Source organism: Falco naumanni, chromosome 1 (genome assembly GCF_017639655.2).
Source record: "Falco naumanni isolate bFalNau1 chromosome 1, bFalNau1.pat, whole genome shotgun sequence".
Classification (NCBI taxonomy): Eukaryota; Metazoa; Chordata; class Aves; order Falconiformes; family Falconidae; genus Falco; species Falco naumanni.
Window position 1 is genome coordinate 38,050,712 of NC_054054.1, and position 17,734 is coordinate 38,068,445.

Sequence of the window (17,734 nt, forward strand, 5' to 3'; positions counted from 1 at the left end):
TGCCCAGGCGGTGTGCCTGCCCTGGGGTGTGCGTTGCAGCCGGCTTAGCGGAGGTGTGCGCCCCAGCAGCACCTTGCCGGGCTAAGGGGAGCTCGACAGCCAAAGGAACTGAAGTAATCACTGAACCATTTCTCAGTGTTACCGCTGTACTTGAAGCAGCATCTCGTGGGGGAGCAGGGTGGGTGTCTCTAGGTGAGGGTCAGTAGCCAGTTTCGTGGTGGAGACTTATGTCCAGTAGCTGCAGGGATGTTAATGGCTGCTGGCAGAGTTGCCGTCCCGTAGCTGTGCCATGCTGTCCCCCGAGCAGCCTCCCGTGTGTCCCGGCCGGACAGAGGGGAGGGAAGGTGGCTTCGGCAGGGCTGGAGCCCGGCAGAGCTGTCATGAGCTGTGGGATCGAGCTGGGGCAGTTTCTGCGCAGGGTGTCATGCTGGGGGTGGGCTGCAGAGGGGCTGTTGCCTCTGTGCCTGACCCTCCCCTCTCTGCTTGTTTCCCAGTTAGCAGAAGGATGGAGCCCTGCTTTGAGCAGCGGTCAGCACCGACAAGCATTTCCGACCCAAGTGTTTGCTCGTTAACTTTTGGCAGCCTTAACGTTTTGCCTGCCGGGGACTTGTATTTGGGCTGGTAATTTTGAAGATGAATATTTTTTTATGGTGTGTGGAAACATTATCCTTGATTCTGACGTCAAGTGGAGCTGCTTTTCTGCCTCTGCTTGGCAGAGGAGCTCATCAGTTTAAACCTGCTGCTGCAGCACATCCTTACGTTGTTGCTCTTCTCCACTCTAACCCAGAAGCAAGCCCTGTTCTGGGTCCTGCCTCCTCCTTGTTAGCTGTCTCCCAGCAGGGCTAGTGTTGCTACCTGAGTCGTACTTGGTGGGGAACCCCAAGATCACTCAAAATCCTACCTTCGGTTTGGATAAACTCCTGTGCGTGACCTGGTGTGACAGATCTGCTGGGATCCCGCTTCCACACTCCTCGGGGCTGGTTTTGTCATGCTGCTGTGTCTAGTGAGGCGTGAACACCAGAGCGTTGCCAAATCACCCCAAAGATGGGGTATGCTGGGCTGTGTCAGATGCTGGCATCCAAGGGGTACCTGCCTTCTTGCTTTTAAAGCCGTGGTTTGAGTATTCTCAGCATTGGTGCAGTTGTGGTTTCTGTGGTGTAATTTTGCTCAGTCTCCTTGCTGCTTTTAATGTAAGAATACATTCCTGGTCCTTGGGCATCTTCCCAGAATGGAAACTGTGACTGACAGGTTTACAGATTATTTTTATTTTTAAACTGAACTCCCAGGCTTAAGGTTGTCACAGAACGGATTGGGCAAATACTTGTCAGGAGCAACTCGGGTAGTGTTGAACTTCTGAGGTGAAGGGATTGTTCTCAGGAAGTGATCTAATCCTTTCCAGCCTTGTTTTCTATATTTATTAAGCAAAAATGTGTCCAAAAAATAGTTAACAAAGAGAAGCCCTAAACCTTCAACCCTTAGATAGCTTAACAGGGCTCAGACCTGAGAGTATTCCTGTTTGTGCCTCCTGGGGTTCCCCAGAGAGCTTGTGTGTTAGAAAAAACCCTCAAAACAAACCCCTCTGCTGGCTGTGTGGTGTTCCCAGTCACTGAGGCTGCTCTGTATCAGAGAACAGCAGTTTTCCTTATGAACTGAAAGAAGCGTTTTAAATCCAGCTTTTGCTAAGACAGCATGAAAACCCAAAACAAAACCAAAGAGCTTTCTGTCAAGTGTCAATAAATTAAAATAACTGTCAGACCAAGATTCATGAACTGATTGCTGTGTAGAGTGATCACGGGGCTGTTAGAGACATTCAGGGCTGTTGAATCTTAAGTTTTGACTTTCTTTATTATTATTGACTGTGAAATTTTTTATTCCCTATGTGATAAAGAATATGTAGCTGTTTTCAGGAAGCCTGTGGAAGGAGGATGGTAGCACAGCTGAGCTTCAATGACTAAATGAAAAATCTGTGCCAAAAAAATGCAGTCTGCTCTGCTTAAATCTGCTGCCAAAATGGACCTGTTTTCTAATCACACTCTGGTTTTATGTGTGTGAGTTTGGTTTTTTTTTTAAATTGTAATAATAGTTGTTACAATTTTTCCAGATCCAGATCTTTGAAGATGGAGCTGATACAACATCCCCAGAAACACCAGAATCTGCTGCCTTGAAAGTCCCCAAAAGAGGTACGGCTGGTCTGTTTTGTCCGGAAACCTCATCTCTCCCTTGGTCTGGACCAGACGAGGTTCCGCTGCCCCATAGGCATCGGGGTGTGCATACTGGGGAGGTGGGCACCAGCTGCCGAGGGGTGATAGCATGTATGCCAGGGCTATGCCCCTGGTTCAGGTGCAAGCTCACCCTCCCAGCTCACCCCCTCTCTGCACAGTCCTGTGTAGTCTGGGGATCACAGAGGGAAGCACCAGGCAGTTCTGTCCTTATTGTGACAGCCTGTCTGGTGGGAAAGCAGGTAGGAAATCCTTCTGGGAGGGGTGGACACATGGAAGGAAGGCTTAAGCCGCTCTGACGCTGTGAGATTGCAGCATACAGGTTCCTAGCCCCTCAAGGCTGTGCCTCATTCCCACTTCTTTGGCAGCGAATGCTTTCCACTCGCTGGTCAGCCTTCCTTCTGCTTTTCTCATTGCCAGGCAGCTCTGCAGTAGCTCACTTTGGAGCTTTGACAGGCTTGCTTCCCTCTGAGGTCTGTTTTTGTTGAGTAATTATTTAGTGGTACGCTTTGGGATCCTGGGAGCTTGTGGAAAAAGTTCAGATAGCTTCCTGTCCTGGACGGTCTGTTGGCCGTGTGTGCCAAGCTGGTGATTTCTTGTGAAGCGCTTGATGAACTCACGCTTAGCAGTTCAGAAAGGGATTGGGGGTTTTTTGTTGTTTTTTCCCCTCTCCCGGCCAGTAGAAACTAAAATTTCCCTTTACTAGCCAAAATGAAATCTACCCTTCAGCTACATAAAATGTGCCCGAAGGCATTGGAAGGGGGTGATGATTAGCCCCAGAAGTGGGGTGTTCCCATGAGACATTAATTTTTGTCCATCCCATGAGTGGAATGGAAATTTGAATTGGAATTCATGTCTCTTGGCATTATGCCTGCACCTTCTCCTGCGGGGAGGTCTGGGCTCCAGCAGCTCCCTGCCTATGTGGAGAGCTTGGGTTTGGTACAGCCCAGCAGCTGTAATTTGTCCCTGCTTTGGATCTTGAAATTAGCATGTGCAGCTGGACAGAGGAACATTTAAAATGAGCCAGTTTTAATTTAGGGGTGGAGAGTTAATGCAAAAGAAAGAAAAGGAGACTTTTCTGCTTGGTATACTAGTCCGAGTGTTTTTTTTTCCAGAGTGCAAGAAAGGCCAACTTTCATGTGCAACTCCAGCCTGTTCTTTGTATGTACTTGATATTAATAGTCAACGAAAATACTCCTTCATGTTTGTATGATCTTTTCACTCTTTCTCAGTTCAGACTTTCCAGCTGAAAATTTTGTTCTCCGTGTTACAATTCTGTACTCCTTTAGCATAAGGAGCTTGTGTGGAGCTGCGCAAGCACGTTTTCTCTGATGCTGCTGTGGGTCTGAGCTTTCTGACCGTGACAGTGGACATCGCCCCTTTGAGTGCTGAACCTGTGCAAAAGCCATGAGCCTCCCAGCACTGGGAGTCTGCTGTCGTTTTTCTCTGGATCCCTCAGTTATTAGGAGCTAGGGAGAAAAGGCAAGTGCTCTTTAGACCCTCCCTTAACATCCTGAGAGTTCAATAGCAGCTGATGCTTCTTTGGGCAGGCAGACAGGGATGTAGAGGATTGAAATACGTGAACCACACGGAGACAGGGTAACCTTGGAAAAAGCAACAAACCAAACCTCCAGGTTTAGCGCGGCTCTTCAGCAAATGTCACTGCTTTTTAATTTCACTACGTCTGTGTGTGTGTGTCCCCCCCATCTTGTTATCTGAAAGTCTTTCCAAGGCTCTAATCTCTGGTGTCTACTGCAGAGTTGTCTCTGGTTCTTCTAAAACCTTTATCTGGGCTGACCAGCCGTGACTGTGGCATCTGGATGTGTATGGCTGCTTACTCAGAGCACACCGCTGGGATATTTTCAGCACTGTCTCTCCTTGCTTGGTACATGCTGAGGTTTGTTGTCACTGCCCAGCAGTGTTCACTGAACTTCTGCAGTGATGCTCTGGCCCCTGTTCCCCAGCTGCTGGTTCTTCCGCTCAAATAGAGAAGTGAATAAGGCACAGGCGATTCAGGTATCCCTCCTGGGGTGCAGCATCATCACTGCTTCCTCTGCCTCGTGCTGCCCAGTTCCCGTTGCAGGACAGGAGCACACAAACACCATGCACGAGGGGAAACGGGGGCGTTCAGCTCAGGTTCGGGGGTTGCAGGATGGGTGTCACCAGTTTTTTCCACTGCTGCAGGCAGCAGCGCAGCTGTCCTTGAGTACCATGAAGTGATATTTGTGCCGTGGGAGGGGGCACTGCCTGCAGGGTGGGATGCACACACAAGTTCCAGTCAGTTGTTGGTTGAAGTGCTGAGCGAAGGCGCTGTGCCAGAGCAGCACTGCCGGGTCAGGATGGGCAGCAGGAGCACGTCCCGGGGAGGTGGTCCCCTTGGGGTCCCAAGGCAGGAGGAGAGGGAGCCCAGGCATACAGGTTGGGTGTTGGCTGTGATGATGCTCGTTGGTAGGGATGCAGGCGCTGGGATGCGGCTGCTTGCCAGGAGTTTCCATGGAAACGGCAGCTCTGGCTGCTGCAGTCTGACTGCGGTGGGTGATGCAGAGATTGCTCTTCCCATAGATCCCGTGCCTTCCTCTCCCAGGCTAGCAGAGGTGTGAGATACACAGTAGAGGTGGCTCCTTTTTTTTATTTATGAGACACTTCTGCAGCGTTTACTGTTGGGGTGATCAGTGCCACAGCTGGAAATACTAAACCCTGGTGGAACTGCAACTGGGAGAGGAGGGGGGCAAGCAGCCCCCAGGGGCTGTGAGCTGCTCGTAGACCATCCAGAAATGGAGCAAAGGCTGTAATTTAACCAAACCTGCAGTGGCTACGTGCATCTCTGATGCACGTAAGCCAAGATCATGCAGTCTGATTCCTCCACAGTCACATGTGTGGTGCTTGCTGTGCTGTCCAGCTGTGCACACCGATAATCCAGAGACAAGGGAGGAATCCTGGATTTGGGGAGGGCAGGCTTGTTGGAGCACTGGGGTTTAGGCTGGTGCTGACACTCAGCATCCTCCCACGATGGCCAGGCTCCATCACGGTGTGCTCCATCAGCCCTGTCGGGATGATGACGATGTGGGAGCAATTCCGAACAGCCGGCACACCATGGATTTAGCACCCTGGGGCTGAATTTTCAGCCAATGTTCCTGCTGGCTGCTGGTGCTGCAGCAGGTTTGCTTTCTGAGAAGTGGGGAAGACTGCTCTGCTGAGCTCGAGACCTGCCAGGGCTGTGGGTTTGGAGCTGTGGATGCCCCGCTTGCAGAGGGGACACAGGTGGTTTCCTGGGCTGAGGTGGAGAGCAGAGCTGCAGCCGCTTGGTTTGGGAGTGTTTCTGAGTGGTCTTTTGTACATCTGTCTCGTGTGTGTTCAGATTCCTGACCACATATGGACAGGGTTTGAAACCTTTTATTATGCTGTGTGAAGTAAATGGTCTTGGACCCATATTTCTGTCAATACTCAATCAGATTCTCATTTGGAATCCAGCCGATTAGATGTGGTCATATGGACTGCGCATGCATTTCCGATAGTGTGCTCTGAAGGTGACTCAGGGTTCTCTGAATCACAGTAATTCAACACAAGGAAAGCAGCGTAGCCTGACCTAGTTCTGATGTGTGTGTCTGAATGTTTGGCTTTCTCCAACTGTGCCAGCGGGTCTAATAAGAGAGTCCCTGTTCCTCCAAAGCCGTGCCCCATTGTACCACTGTCTCCTGGTTTATCCTGGTCTCTGCTTTGCTCCCACTTCCCTCAGAATGTGCATAAATGGTCCTTTCACTATGCCTCGATGCTTGCTGAACTGCAGAGACTCTTAGTATATGGGTCAGACCAGAGGCATCCTTTGGGCCAAAGCTCATGGTTCTGTTTCTGTTTTCTCTTTACAGATTCCCTGGATGCTGCCAAAGCCAGCAAACTGGTGAGTGCTGAGCCCATGACTGCAGGCTGCCGAAATAAACTCTGCAGAGTGTGATTAGTGGAAGAGTCAGACTTGCACATGCCACTCTTACTGACTTTTCATTAACTTTTATCGCCTCTCTAAAAGCTCCATTTTTCAACCCTGCGGGAGTAGCACATGGACGCATGCACATACACAAAACACAGAGAAAGGACAGAGTTTTGCCAGCCTGTCTCTTAGTTAGCCCTTTTCAGTTCAGTGCTCTATAATAAAATGCCCCTAGCAGAGTAATTTCTTCTGAAACCCATGGGAAACAAGGCCGTATGAAAAGTAATTTTCAACTAATGACCAGAAATCAGTAAGTTACTGAGAAATAAAACCCCAGCACAATTTCCTGTATTACACGTTTTTATCTAAGTTCAATCAATATTGCAGCATTCACGCCCTGCATGCCTCTTGGCAGTGTTCCTTTACATAACGACCCTTACATCCTGCAGGAAAAGCATACTCCTTGGGATATTTGAAATTAGCTTTCTCTGGCTTACACGTTTGACTTACAAAGAAAAACAGTGTGTACTTCTGAGTATCTTTATCCAGGAACCTCAGTGGCCCTTGAGGCATAAATGGGTACGTGTTGTATCCAGACGTGATGGGTGTTTCCTAAGGAACAGAAAATTGGAGCAGGTACCTATCTTCAGATACTTTTGACGCTCAGACAAGCACAATTAAATAGATGCTTAAGATTAAAACCACAAAAATGGCCATGCGTGTGCATGGGTACTGAGGAATCTGTGGTGGTGCAGGGCGACACAGTGAGTTTGGTTTGTGTGTGCTTCGGGATGGAAGCTGGATGCTTCTTAGGGGCAGGCTGGTTCATCTTGCACGTAGGCAGCCGTGAAAAAGTAAATAGCTTATCTGGAGATAAGGGGCTTCTCCACATTGGCCTCTTGTGCGCGACACCTGCAGTTCTGTGTTAGGGCAGCTTGTGAGCCCAGTCTCACACACTGAAGTTTCAAATGATTACCAGGAGTGGGAAGACTTTTCCCCACCTTGATGCAGAGCCATGGGCTGGGTCCTGGTTGGGATCTGGCCACAGCTGGAAACAGGTGATGGACCAGCACTTTGAGGTGCTCCAAGGGTTAATTGGGCTCAAATGTTCAGGAAGTTGTGCCTTGTCAAGCTCACTGCCGGAGTAGAGGGGGGAGAAGAAGCCCCCTACCTCATATTAAAGGGATTTGGAGGATTTTGCAGTAATTGCCTTTTTCTGCTGTGTGGGGCATGACTTACCTACCGGCATGTCTTGCCTGATCGGCGTTCTCTGTCGCAGGGCCTCTAGCACTGGTGGCATCTTTTCCCCTTGTGTTCTCTGCCTGTGATGCATAATGTCTAGTCTCCGGGTTTCATTATGCACTGGAGTTAGTATGCAAGTTGCTAGGTGAAACTGAACAGCGTGCCTTGCAAAGGAGGTCAGACCAGACTACCCTTCCTCAAAACAAAGGCTGTGAAAGGGAATCATGAAGCGTTTGAAGAAAAAATTTGTACTGAAAGACAAATATAATATTTATGAAGTGAAAAAAATCTTAGTGTTCATGAAATCAGGATGCCAAAACGTAATTGTTCTTTTAAATGTAGTTTAAATGTAGTAGTAGTAACAAAATGTAGTTGTTCTTTTAAATTCTGTATGCTGCTCACATTCTCAGAAGGCTGAAGGAAAGGAGATGGACTAAAATGGTTTGCACACAGAAGGTTTGAGAAATCCCAGATTAAATACTTAACAGTACCTTCTGTCTGCTGGCATCACAATTATTTTTTTTTTTCTGCGTAAGAGGTTGGGAATTTGGTGCTGGCCACTGTTGGAAGCGAAACATGTTGGTGGATGGAGCTCCGAGCTGTTCTGGGCTGGAAGTGCTACTGCCTGCTGTGTTCTGGGGTGTTTGGGCGGGTTTGTCGTTACAGAAAACACTAGGAATCAAAATTGCCCTCCTGCCACCTTTCAGATACTGTCTGTGGAGTGACTAGCTCCCAAAGGTAACCTTCGTGATGCCACTGTGATGGGCATACGCAGATTTGTCTTCTGCCTTGCACATTAGAAGCAGGCGAATTTGGGCAGTGCTGTTTGCCTGCCTTGATTACACAGCTCCTCCTGCCAGCTGCTGCAGCTGCTGTGCAGAAATGTGGAAATGAAGTGCTGGAAAAGCACTTTGAGCCACTTGCCCAGTATTTCAACCCAAAGAGGTGTTGTGGCTCTGTTGAGCAGGCAGCTCGCAGGCTGGCTGTCAGGTGTTAGATGCGTGGCGTGGGCTGGGGTCAGTCCTGCAGTCCTCTGCATGCTGCCACCACCAAGCATCCCGGTTTCCTGCACGCAGGTCTGATCAAACACTGAAGAGTCTGGCTTCAAGCCACCCTGGCAGCAGCTGCAGGAGGGAACAAAAGCAGCTGCTGTCCCTTGAGGAGGCACTGCTGGTGCTTCAGAGAGGCAGAGTAGCCTGCTCCTTCTAGAGAGGCTGCAGTGACAGCAGGCAAATGAACACCCGGGATAGAACTTTACCTTTGTGCAAAGCCTGAGCTCTAGGGCAAGCATTCTCCAGCATCATTTCTGTCTAGACTTATTAAAGGGTGCTGAGGTTGTTTGCTGAAGGTGATGCTGAAGTGCTTTGCAGTCTGGGCAGGTTAGCATGAGGTACCCCTGTCCAATGTGGGTGAGCCTTGCCATATGCAGACTGGTGTTAGCGGAGCCTGAGCAGTCAGGAGCGGAGAACCTCATGGCAATGTGGCAGCAGCCTGTCCCTCCCCAAGGAGCATCATCTCCTGCCCCTCGGAAACCAGCCCAGGTCCTCAGACCCCACGGGGGCTGCAGGAGAGTGCTGCAGTTGGCTGTGGTCCTCGATCCTTTTTTGCCTAATCCATGTGTGTGTTGGCTTGACTACATGGTGACCGCGGTCACAGTTTGTCTAAGGAAGCACTGCTATCTTCTGAGAGCAGATCTCTGCAGTGCAGTGTTTTGGGTGTTTTCCATGCTGAATGCATACTTAACACTGCTGCAAAAGCTATGTTTTCTGTGGTACTGTGTCATGTTCTCCGAAACTAGAAGATCAACCAAACCCACCCAATTTCCCTGCACACCAGGACTCCCGAAGGCCAGCTCTGCAGCGGCAGCCCCCTGTGAGGAGCATGGCTTTCTGGAGGCTGCTGCGTTCTGGGTGCAGATCCCACAGAAATGGGAGCGCCTCTCCTTTTGCTGGCCCTTCCCCAGCTGCTCTTGGCTCATGTATTGTTTGTTCCGATTCCCACCTCTGCTCATGAGGGCAGTGTGCTGAGCTGGGGGCCTTTGTGGCGTGACTGGTTGGCTCTGTGTTTGCATCTTTTGAGAAAGGTATCTGAGAAACACAAGGAAAGTCAGAACGGGCTCCTTGGGGATGCTTTGCCCTGCGCAGCCAGGGAATCCCGCGGATTACAAAAATGACAAAGGATTTGCAGGAAGGCGTAGAGGTGCCACCAGCTTGGCCTGGGTTCTCCTGCTCTGCTAGCATTGCCCCATAGCCCATCTACACTAGAACAAATTGCTGCCCAAAGCAGTAGGGATTCCAGGTTTCAGTCAGCTGAGCACATTGTTTAATTTTTCTTTGCCAGTGCCGATGGCTACTGTTAAGTGAATTGCTTTTCCTTTGAATATGTCCTGGCAGCTCAAAAGATTCTGTGCTGGAGGAGTGGAAGGTGGATCAGTGACACTGGAGCAAAGCTAGTAAATCAGTGGGTTGAAACCAAGCCCTGTTGTCTGCTTTCCTCTGTTAAGCCTTCTTATATTCTTTTAAATTCACCTGAATGTATTTTTCTTTCTGATGGTACATGTTTTTGCAGCACAATGACTTTTTAAGAAACGTTCTCTTCCATGAATAGCTAGCTCTGAAACTTGTGATGTCTGAAGAGAAAGCAGATCACTTCTCATCACCGCCGTTGATATGATGTGAGCTCTAACTTTGTACCCTTTTATTCCCTCTTCATGCAGCGTGGAGTGAAACCTAAAAAGGTGGTGCTTTTTTGACAATTAATCTGTGTGTTGCCGAGTCTCCTGGCCGCATGAAAGGCCCTCCAGTGCATCCCAGTTCATTGTCACCCATTGCTGCTGTGCCTCCATCGTACCGTTGCATGTTTGCTCATTGCATGTGCTCCCCTTTGCCGGTCCCCAGCTTGCTCGGAGAGCGAGAGGTAAACGCAGCAAAAGCCATTGCTGCTGAGCCAGACCACAGCACAGTGGGGTGTGCATTGCAGTGTCGCTGTGGGAGGGAGGCACTGAGGCTGGCAGCCCAGCTTTATGCTTTGCGCTCAATGGTAAGGTTTTCTGCTGTTCCAGTTAACCACAGTCGGGTTTTTGAGTTACTGGGTGCCGGTTGCTGTGATAACCCATGGGCTGTGCCCAGCGTCGCTCCCGACTAATCTGCGTAGAGCTTTTACATCGACTGACCGTCAGTTTCTGACACCAGAGAGCCAGCCCATGTATTGCAGCTTCCACCTGAAGGAGTGACTGGCACGCCTCAACTCAGCTTTTGCCGCCTTCTGCCTTCTCTTGCCTGTAACTAACAGTTTAATATAGCGTATATTCCCCAAGCTGTGGGCGTTGGAAGCACCAGCTACACGCTGAGTGCTTTACATGCTGTAGGAATCATAAGCAGCGCTCCCTCATGCTTAGGGTCTGATGTGGAAACATGGAAAACTCTAGATTTGTTTCAGTAACCAGGTGTGTTATCACAGGGCCATTACGTGGCCTGCTACTGGCCAATGTACAGCAGTTTTCTACACAATACAAGGTGATGCTACGGAATGTATTTTCTCACGAGCAGTGTTAATCTGTAGCTCATCAGTGGTCAAACCGGGAGCTGCTGCAGTGAAAGAACAAACCCCACGAGTCTGGAAAAAGATACCATGCTGCTGAGAGATACACTTTGGTGACTTGGAGGCGAGACACTGTTCTGCTTTTATAGGATACTTGCCCTCTCCTTGGGCAACAGCTTCCTATGCTCCTACCAAATTAAGAACACCCCACAACCAGCTTGCTTGTAACGCTTATCAAAGCCAAAAATCTTTTGTATCGCTTATTACAAAAATGAAGTAAAACTACAAAGCTCTTGGCAAAGAATCACCGTTTCCTGTAGGCTGTTTGGGGAATACTTTTTTTGCCATGGATATCTTGCCAAGAGAAAAGCAAATCTGGCCACTTGAGACTTGGAATGGGCACAGTATGAGCACTAGAGAGAAAGTGATACAGTACCTGCTGAGTTCTCGGCGTGCGCAATGCATTTCCTGGTATCTTTGATGCATCCTTTCTTTCCAGCCACTTTCATTTTGATTTTTGGGTGGAGAGGTGATCCAGACAGCAGCATTTGTCCATGGAAAGTCCACAGGCGAGGAGCAATGCAGAAGCATAAGGAAGAGCTGCCAAAACACTGCAGAGGGGTGGCTGGGAACACCTACTTCAGGGTGCCCCCTCTCTCCTGTCCCCCTCTGACAGCCTCTGGTCCAAGGTCTCTGCATGTCTCTGGGGCTTTACAGGTGTGTGTGCATCTGCGCCATGTCCTGGTCCTGCGAGCTCTTGTTGCCCGTTTCGCATCCAGTTCTGAATTGCACCCAGCTGTTCGTTGTGGCTCTGCTGTGCTCATAGGGAGAACTTCTCATTTCGAATGTTGTGTTTCTTTACTTTCCTGTCGCCGTTCCCCATCCAGGCAGTTAGGTTGATTGCAGGCTACTGTACGTACACTGCCATCTGCTCAGAGCTTTAGCTGTGTATTGCTTTTAAGAGAAGTGGTTGTATGAGAGTAGCTGTTCAGAGAATCCTTCCTGACTAGCGATGCATGGAGACAGGCTTAGACAGGTACATCACAACTCTTCTCGGAGGGACAGGCCAGTGCCACGTTTTTGCTGATGCCACCTCATAATTTAACTTTTTTGGCCTTTAATAAATCTGTCAGCTCTCCACCCCCCTCCTTTACAGCTCTTGACCTTACACAAGCGTGTGAAAATTGCAGTCCAGTTGGTACGATGACAAAATAACTAACATAATTAGCAGATAAATCCTTAGTTGTGAGATTAGGGTAGCTCTTTGCATGTTAAATATAGACTTTAATCATATTAAAAGCTGCTGCTTGATGCTTTTTGTGCCAGATGGTCCTTATCCTCCCAGCTATTGTCCCTCTCTGTTTGCCTTGGTTTTGCAACCATTTTTGGGCTCATCGGGAGCAGCGGAGCAGGACCTCTTGCTGTCGAGGTCGTAGCTGTTCTGGCCTTTGCTGTTGGTTGTATGGCCCATTGCAGGGGAGGGAGCCCCACGGGGCTCCAGGGCATGACTGGCAGCTGCTGGGTTGTCCCTGGGGCCGCATGAAGCTGGAGGTGCTTCCCGTTAGCTGTGATGCAGTGGAGCAGTGTGGGGTGTTGGGGGTGTCGTTCTGCATGCAGGCATCTGCCTCGTGCACCTGGCTGGGGCTCGGTGGCAGCCGGCGGCTGGTCAGGAGCTGGTGGGCCAGGCCTGGCACAAGGGGAGGTGCTGGCCTGTCTGGAAGGGTTTGCTGGTGTGCTGCGTGGGGTGGGAAGAATACCAAATGTCTGCTTAAAAAGCAGTGAGACGGTGTTTCTCTGCTAATTTTGGGAGTGAAATGGGCTGTGAGCTCCTTTACCACCTCTGTGCCACCAGGGTTGACGTTTCACTGCTTGTACGATGGTCGAGCTGTGCAGAGCTCCAGCTGGAAGGGACGTGCCCCATGGCCATCTCTGCAGCTCCCTGGTGAGGCAGGCTCATCTGCAGTGGTTCCTGCTTGTGGTTGGAGACCCCCAGAGATGCTGAGCACGGGGAGCCCCAGGGCAGTGAAGCAGGGAGCAGGTTCCCAACTGGAGGCAGGTGGGAGAAGGGTGGTCCCACAGGGCTTGTGGGTTGTGTTTGCAGCAAGCTCAGAGCTGAGTGGCAGTGAGCCCTTCTCCGGAGCGGGAATCATAGAGTCGTTTAGGCAGGGAAGGACCTTTAAAATCATTGAGTCCGACTGTAAACCCAGCACTGACAAGTCTGTTGTGTCCCTGAGTGCCACATCTATGTGTAACATGCGTCCAGCGCTGTCCCCATATGCCTGAGCTGTGTGACCATGATGATAATTCCCTTGCCTAAGGACGCTGTCGCTCACCACAGGTCACCTGTCCTGTAACAGCGTTACAGTTTGATGCCTGGGGTTCCCCTCCCCCGCCCCCAATGGATTAGCTTTGTCCAGCTTCAGTAACATTCCTGTGCCTTTCATCATCCCAGCTGGCATTCCATGTGCTCGAGCTGGGTCTCAAGTGTGTTGTTTTGAGCCCCATAACGAGTGTGGCTTCATCTCCCTTCTGCTGGGCGCTCGATCTGGCTCTGATTCTCCCTTGTCCCCTTGGCTGTTGTGCCCGGCCGTCAGCCGGGTTCAGCGGCGGTGCCTCCATGCGGGGAGCAGATGGCGACGAGGGCACGGGGCAGTGTGGTTCCAGATGGTTTCTTTTTAAAGAAGAGGGGCCAACCCAAGCCCTATTAATCCTTTAAAGGAAAGAGTAATCCGATTATCTCATAAAACGTGCCTCGCATCTGAACTGCCGAAAACACGTACTAGGAAGAAGGGGTCTGCATGGACCTGTGCCTGACCTTTCACGTGGCTGGCGGCCCCCTCGGCGGGCTGCCGGGCTGCCGCAGCGCTCCGGGCCTCGGAGGGACGCTGGCCGGAGCTGGCGGCCGGGTCCCTGCCGCCGAAGGGTGCTGGTTTTGCTGTGACTCGAGGGAAGGGCCAGCCGAGGTAGGGAGCTGGGAGCTGAGCAGCATCTGGCGCCGCAAGCTGGTGGTACCGTGTAAATGAGCCGGCGTTAACCCTGGCAGCATCGCGGGCTGCTCCTGCTCCGCACCCAGATAAGGTTCAGCAATCTCCTTATCAGTGTTGGTGCTGAAAGCTCCTTGTTATTTCGCATGGCTTTAAGATAAATAACTTCTCTTGCATACCGCTGAGCGTCTTTAAAGGGCAGCTCTGAAGCACCCGATGCCTGCTTTTTCTGTTGTTAAATTGCATTTTCTCTGCTGCTCCTGCTTAAGAGAGTAGCTCCGGGAGGTGCGTGGCCAGCCCCATGTCGCTGTTTATCGAATCCTGGATGTGGAAAGAATTCATATATTCTAGATGTAGAAAACAGAGCTGTGCATTAGCAGAGGAGCTGGTTCATTAGGGCAGCTACTGCCCTGGCCCCCCCTTACTGTAATATCCTTAATTCTCTTAACTAAATGTTAAATCTCTTGTGAGCTTTCATGTGACTCCTTCAGCAATATATATGGCACTTTGTTCACTAAGGGGCTTACAGATGCGAATCAAAGTTGCTTTTGTCTGAGAATACTTAATACATATGTGAGCCTTTTGCCTGACGAGTTTGGGTAACAGTAGAAATTGCACGTTTGAGGGGAAGCCTCCATCCCCTGGGCCGACCCGGAGCTGGGAGCTGGGGAGAGTTTCTACTGGTGCTTTTGAATGCCTTCAGATAACTTAAAAGCCCTCTCTGTATAAATCGGCTCTTGATCCAGAACAGGCTTTACCATGACATACTCAGGCTCGTGAAACTCAGTGGGTTTTCATTAATGTAGGCTATTAGAGCTTTTTAAAACGCCGCTTGGAAACGCTTTTCCTGCTGACACCATTTGCCTGTCTGCAGCCAGTGGAGGAGGGGATGCTGGTGGGATCCTGACCCCAGCTCTTGAAGGTGTCCAGATTTGTTTGCTACCTTGTACTGTCCATAAGGGCTCTGCACAGGACCTGTAGGAACCAAAAGGTAGTTAGGTTTGGATACTAGATGTGTTTGCTGAGAATTGTTTCTGTGGGTGCGGTACCAGCCTCTATGACAATGCCATCCTTTGTGGACTGAAGGGCTGACTCTGCTGACCTCAAATAAGTTCTTTCTCTGCTAGCTCTGAAGAATCATCGTCAAAGCTGAGGAGGAAGGAGCTAGCTGGTGATGGGGCCAGTGAGCTGCCTGGTACTAACAGGCTGATTTGTTAGTGGGAAGGTGTGACCCACCTCGGCAGAGCAGCCAGCCTGAGCGTGGATGTGGTCAGAAGGCTGGTGCAGATCCCCAGAGCGAACTCTGAGCATCCCTGAGGAGCAGAACCAGACCTGATGGTGAGCAGATCCTTGCACCAGCCTGTCACGGCAGCAGGTGTCTTGCAGAACTATTTGCCAGGTTCGGGTGTAATCACCAACAACAGGTTTGGGAACGGAGCTGAGAGCGAAAACCCAAGTGCGAGGCAGAGAGGGTGACCACGGCCAGCGTGAGAGCTTGAGACTGATGGTCTCTGCCTTGGTGCCCCAAACTGGTGTCTGTGACTTCCCTGGACACTCAAGGTTTCATTTTAGGAAAAACTACTTGGCACGGGGAGTTGGGAAGCACTGCTGGGACTGAGATCAGTCTGTGCTTGGTAATGAAGTGCGTGCTCAGGCGTGGTGTGAGCGGGTGGCTGTCCCTGGTGAGCCACCTCTGCCCTTGCACACCTCGTGCCTTTTGCCAGCTCAGTGCTTCATGGTGTATTTGTTGAGTTGTCTCATGTGGGCTGTGGTTGAAGTCCTGTAACACCGAGCTCTGATTTCTGAGGACACGAATCCAGTTGGGCTCCGGGTTCAGTTTGTATTTGTTGGTGTGGAAGTCGTGGCAGTGTGTGTCTGTGTTGGCTCTGCCAGGAGGCAGGTGGTGAGTGGCAGAGCCCATGTTGCCTTATGCTGCAGGGTGCCTCCAGTGCACTGTGTGTGTGCGGGAAGCATAACATGTCTTTAAATTCCCCTGGGAAAGCCTCAGCAAGCCTGCACCAGCAGTCTCCTTTGGGATCATGCGGTGCCATTTGCCTTCGAACAACAGAAGATGGTTAACTGCTTGAAAAGGAGTGATTTTAATCTAGGCTTATGTGAAGGATGGTACCGTAAAAACTAGGCTAACTTGGTACATATAGCTATCTGGATAAATTCTGTTCTTATTTAACTTTGCAAATGGGAGCAGTGTCTGTTTGCCTGTCAGGGTGCATAATATCCCCACCACGCTTAGTGCCTTGTCTTAGTAGGGTCTGTAGTAATAGGACAAGGGGCAATGGTTTTAAACTAATAGAGGATAGATTTAGATCAGATATTAGGAAGAAATTCTTCCCTTGAGGGTAGCGAGGTAGCAGACTGCTGGCACAGGCTGCCCAGAGCAGCTGTGGATGCCCCATCCCTGGCAGTGTCCCAGGCCAGGCTGGATGGGGCTGGGAGCAGCCTGGTCTGGTGGGAGGTGTCCCTGCCCATGGCAGGGGGTGGGACTGGATGGGCTTTAAGGTCCCTTCCAACCCTTCTGTGATTCTATGATTGCCTGGATGTTTGCACCGGGCTGTGGCTCCCTGGAGCTGGGGAACTCCCCACCACTGGAGGGTTCCCACCTTGGGACATGGCTGGCAGGGTCCTGGGTGGAGGGTTCCCTGCTGGCTCTGGGGCTCGGCACTGCCTTTGGCGCAGCCTGTGCCTCTTTCTTCCTGGCTTTTGGTTACCTGTTGTTTGACACAAGCAGAAGCATGTGGCTCCCATCCCCGTGCGGGCACAGGGCAGGTCTGAGCTGCCTGTTCTGTACCTGCAGCGCCGGTGTGGAGTGCTGCGGCATCTGGACTCCTCAAACCCCTTCTCTTGGTTAACTCCTGAAATCCGCTGGTTTGCCTCAGCACTTCAGCTCTTGAGAGTTTGCCTAAGCATTTCCTTTTGGCTCTTGGTCTGAATATTTAGCTATCTCTCAGCTCATTAGAACATTATCTAGCTTGTTTTAATAAATTGCTGTGGGGACAGAGGCATTTTCTTGAGGCTGATTGTTTTTTTCAGCCCGTCATGCATAGGAAGTACCAGAGGTCAGTGTTACCACAGCTGGAAGCGACTCCGTGCTGGAGGGGCCAGTCTGTCCTCAGTGTTTATCTTCTGTAGCCATTTAAATTTTTTTAATTTGGGTTTTTTTCTTGCAGTTTAGGAATTGTCAAAGGTTGAGGCAGCCCCATATGTTGCCAGAAGCACCTTTGTGAAAACTTAAACCTACGATACATCTGGAATACAGCTGTCAGGTGCTTTTCGCTCCCTAACACACTTTGCAAAGTTTTCCCATTTTTGCTGTGCACTTAAAACAGTACATTTGTCCCTGCTCTGGGAAAGAGAACATGCATCTCTTCTCAGGGTTGCTGTTGCTCTCTCCTGGTTCCCCAGGAGAGCTTCATGCTGGACATAGTGGTGGTTGGGTCAGAGGCCTTGACACGGATGGGTTTCCTGTTACCAGGATCTAGGGAGCATGCTAGGCAGGCTTTTTGACAACCGTCTTCTGCAGCCGAAGGTGTCAGGAGGTTGCTGACCTGACTGGTGCCAGGAGATCCTGCGTACCACCACCATAGCCCAGCCTGTGAGTCTCTCCTTGGAACAGGAGGTGCTGCCTCGAGGGGGAATGCCAAGAAGGATGCTGCCAGTCTTGCCAGACACCCACAAATTCTTGACGCTGTTTGAAAAGAGACAGTCTTAACTCCTTGGAGGCTGCTGAAAGCCCGCCTATGCTCTGGGGAGACAAACTGATGGGGAGGCAGAAGTAACTCGCGCAAGAGCCGAAGTTTATGTGTCCC

At 50.5% G+C, this 17,734-nt stretch overlaps 1 protein-coding gene across 9 annotated transcripts in view; it reads left to right on the top strand.

Moving 5' to 3' along the window:
• The window catches only part of DCTN1 (dynactin subunit 1), an 84,221-nt gene that overhangs the window by 28,458 nt on the left and 38,029 nt on the right, over positions 1-17,734 (top strand). For 6 of the 9 annotated variants that reach the window (XM_040589845.1, XM_040589893.1, XM_040589854.1 and 3 more), the window contains 3 exons: positions 2,102-2,180; positions 6,086-6,117; positions 10,103-10,123. In XM_040589845.1, coding sequence (XP_040445779.1) covers positions 2,102-2,180; positions 6,086-6,117; positions 10,103-10,123 — 132 coding nt within the window. The remainder of the gene's footprint in view (positions 1-2,101; positions 2,181-6,085; positions 6,118-10,102; positions 10,124-17,734) is intronic. The other 3 variants (XM_040589835.1, XM_040589863.1, XM_040589874.1) reach the window with 1 other exon arrangement.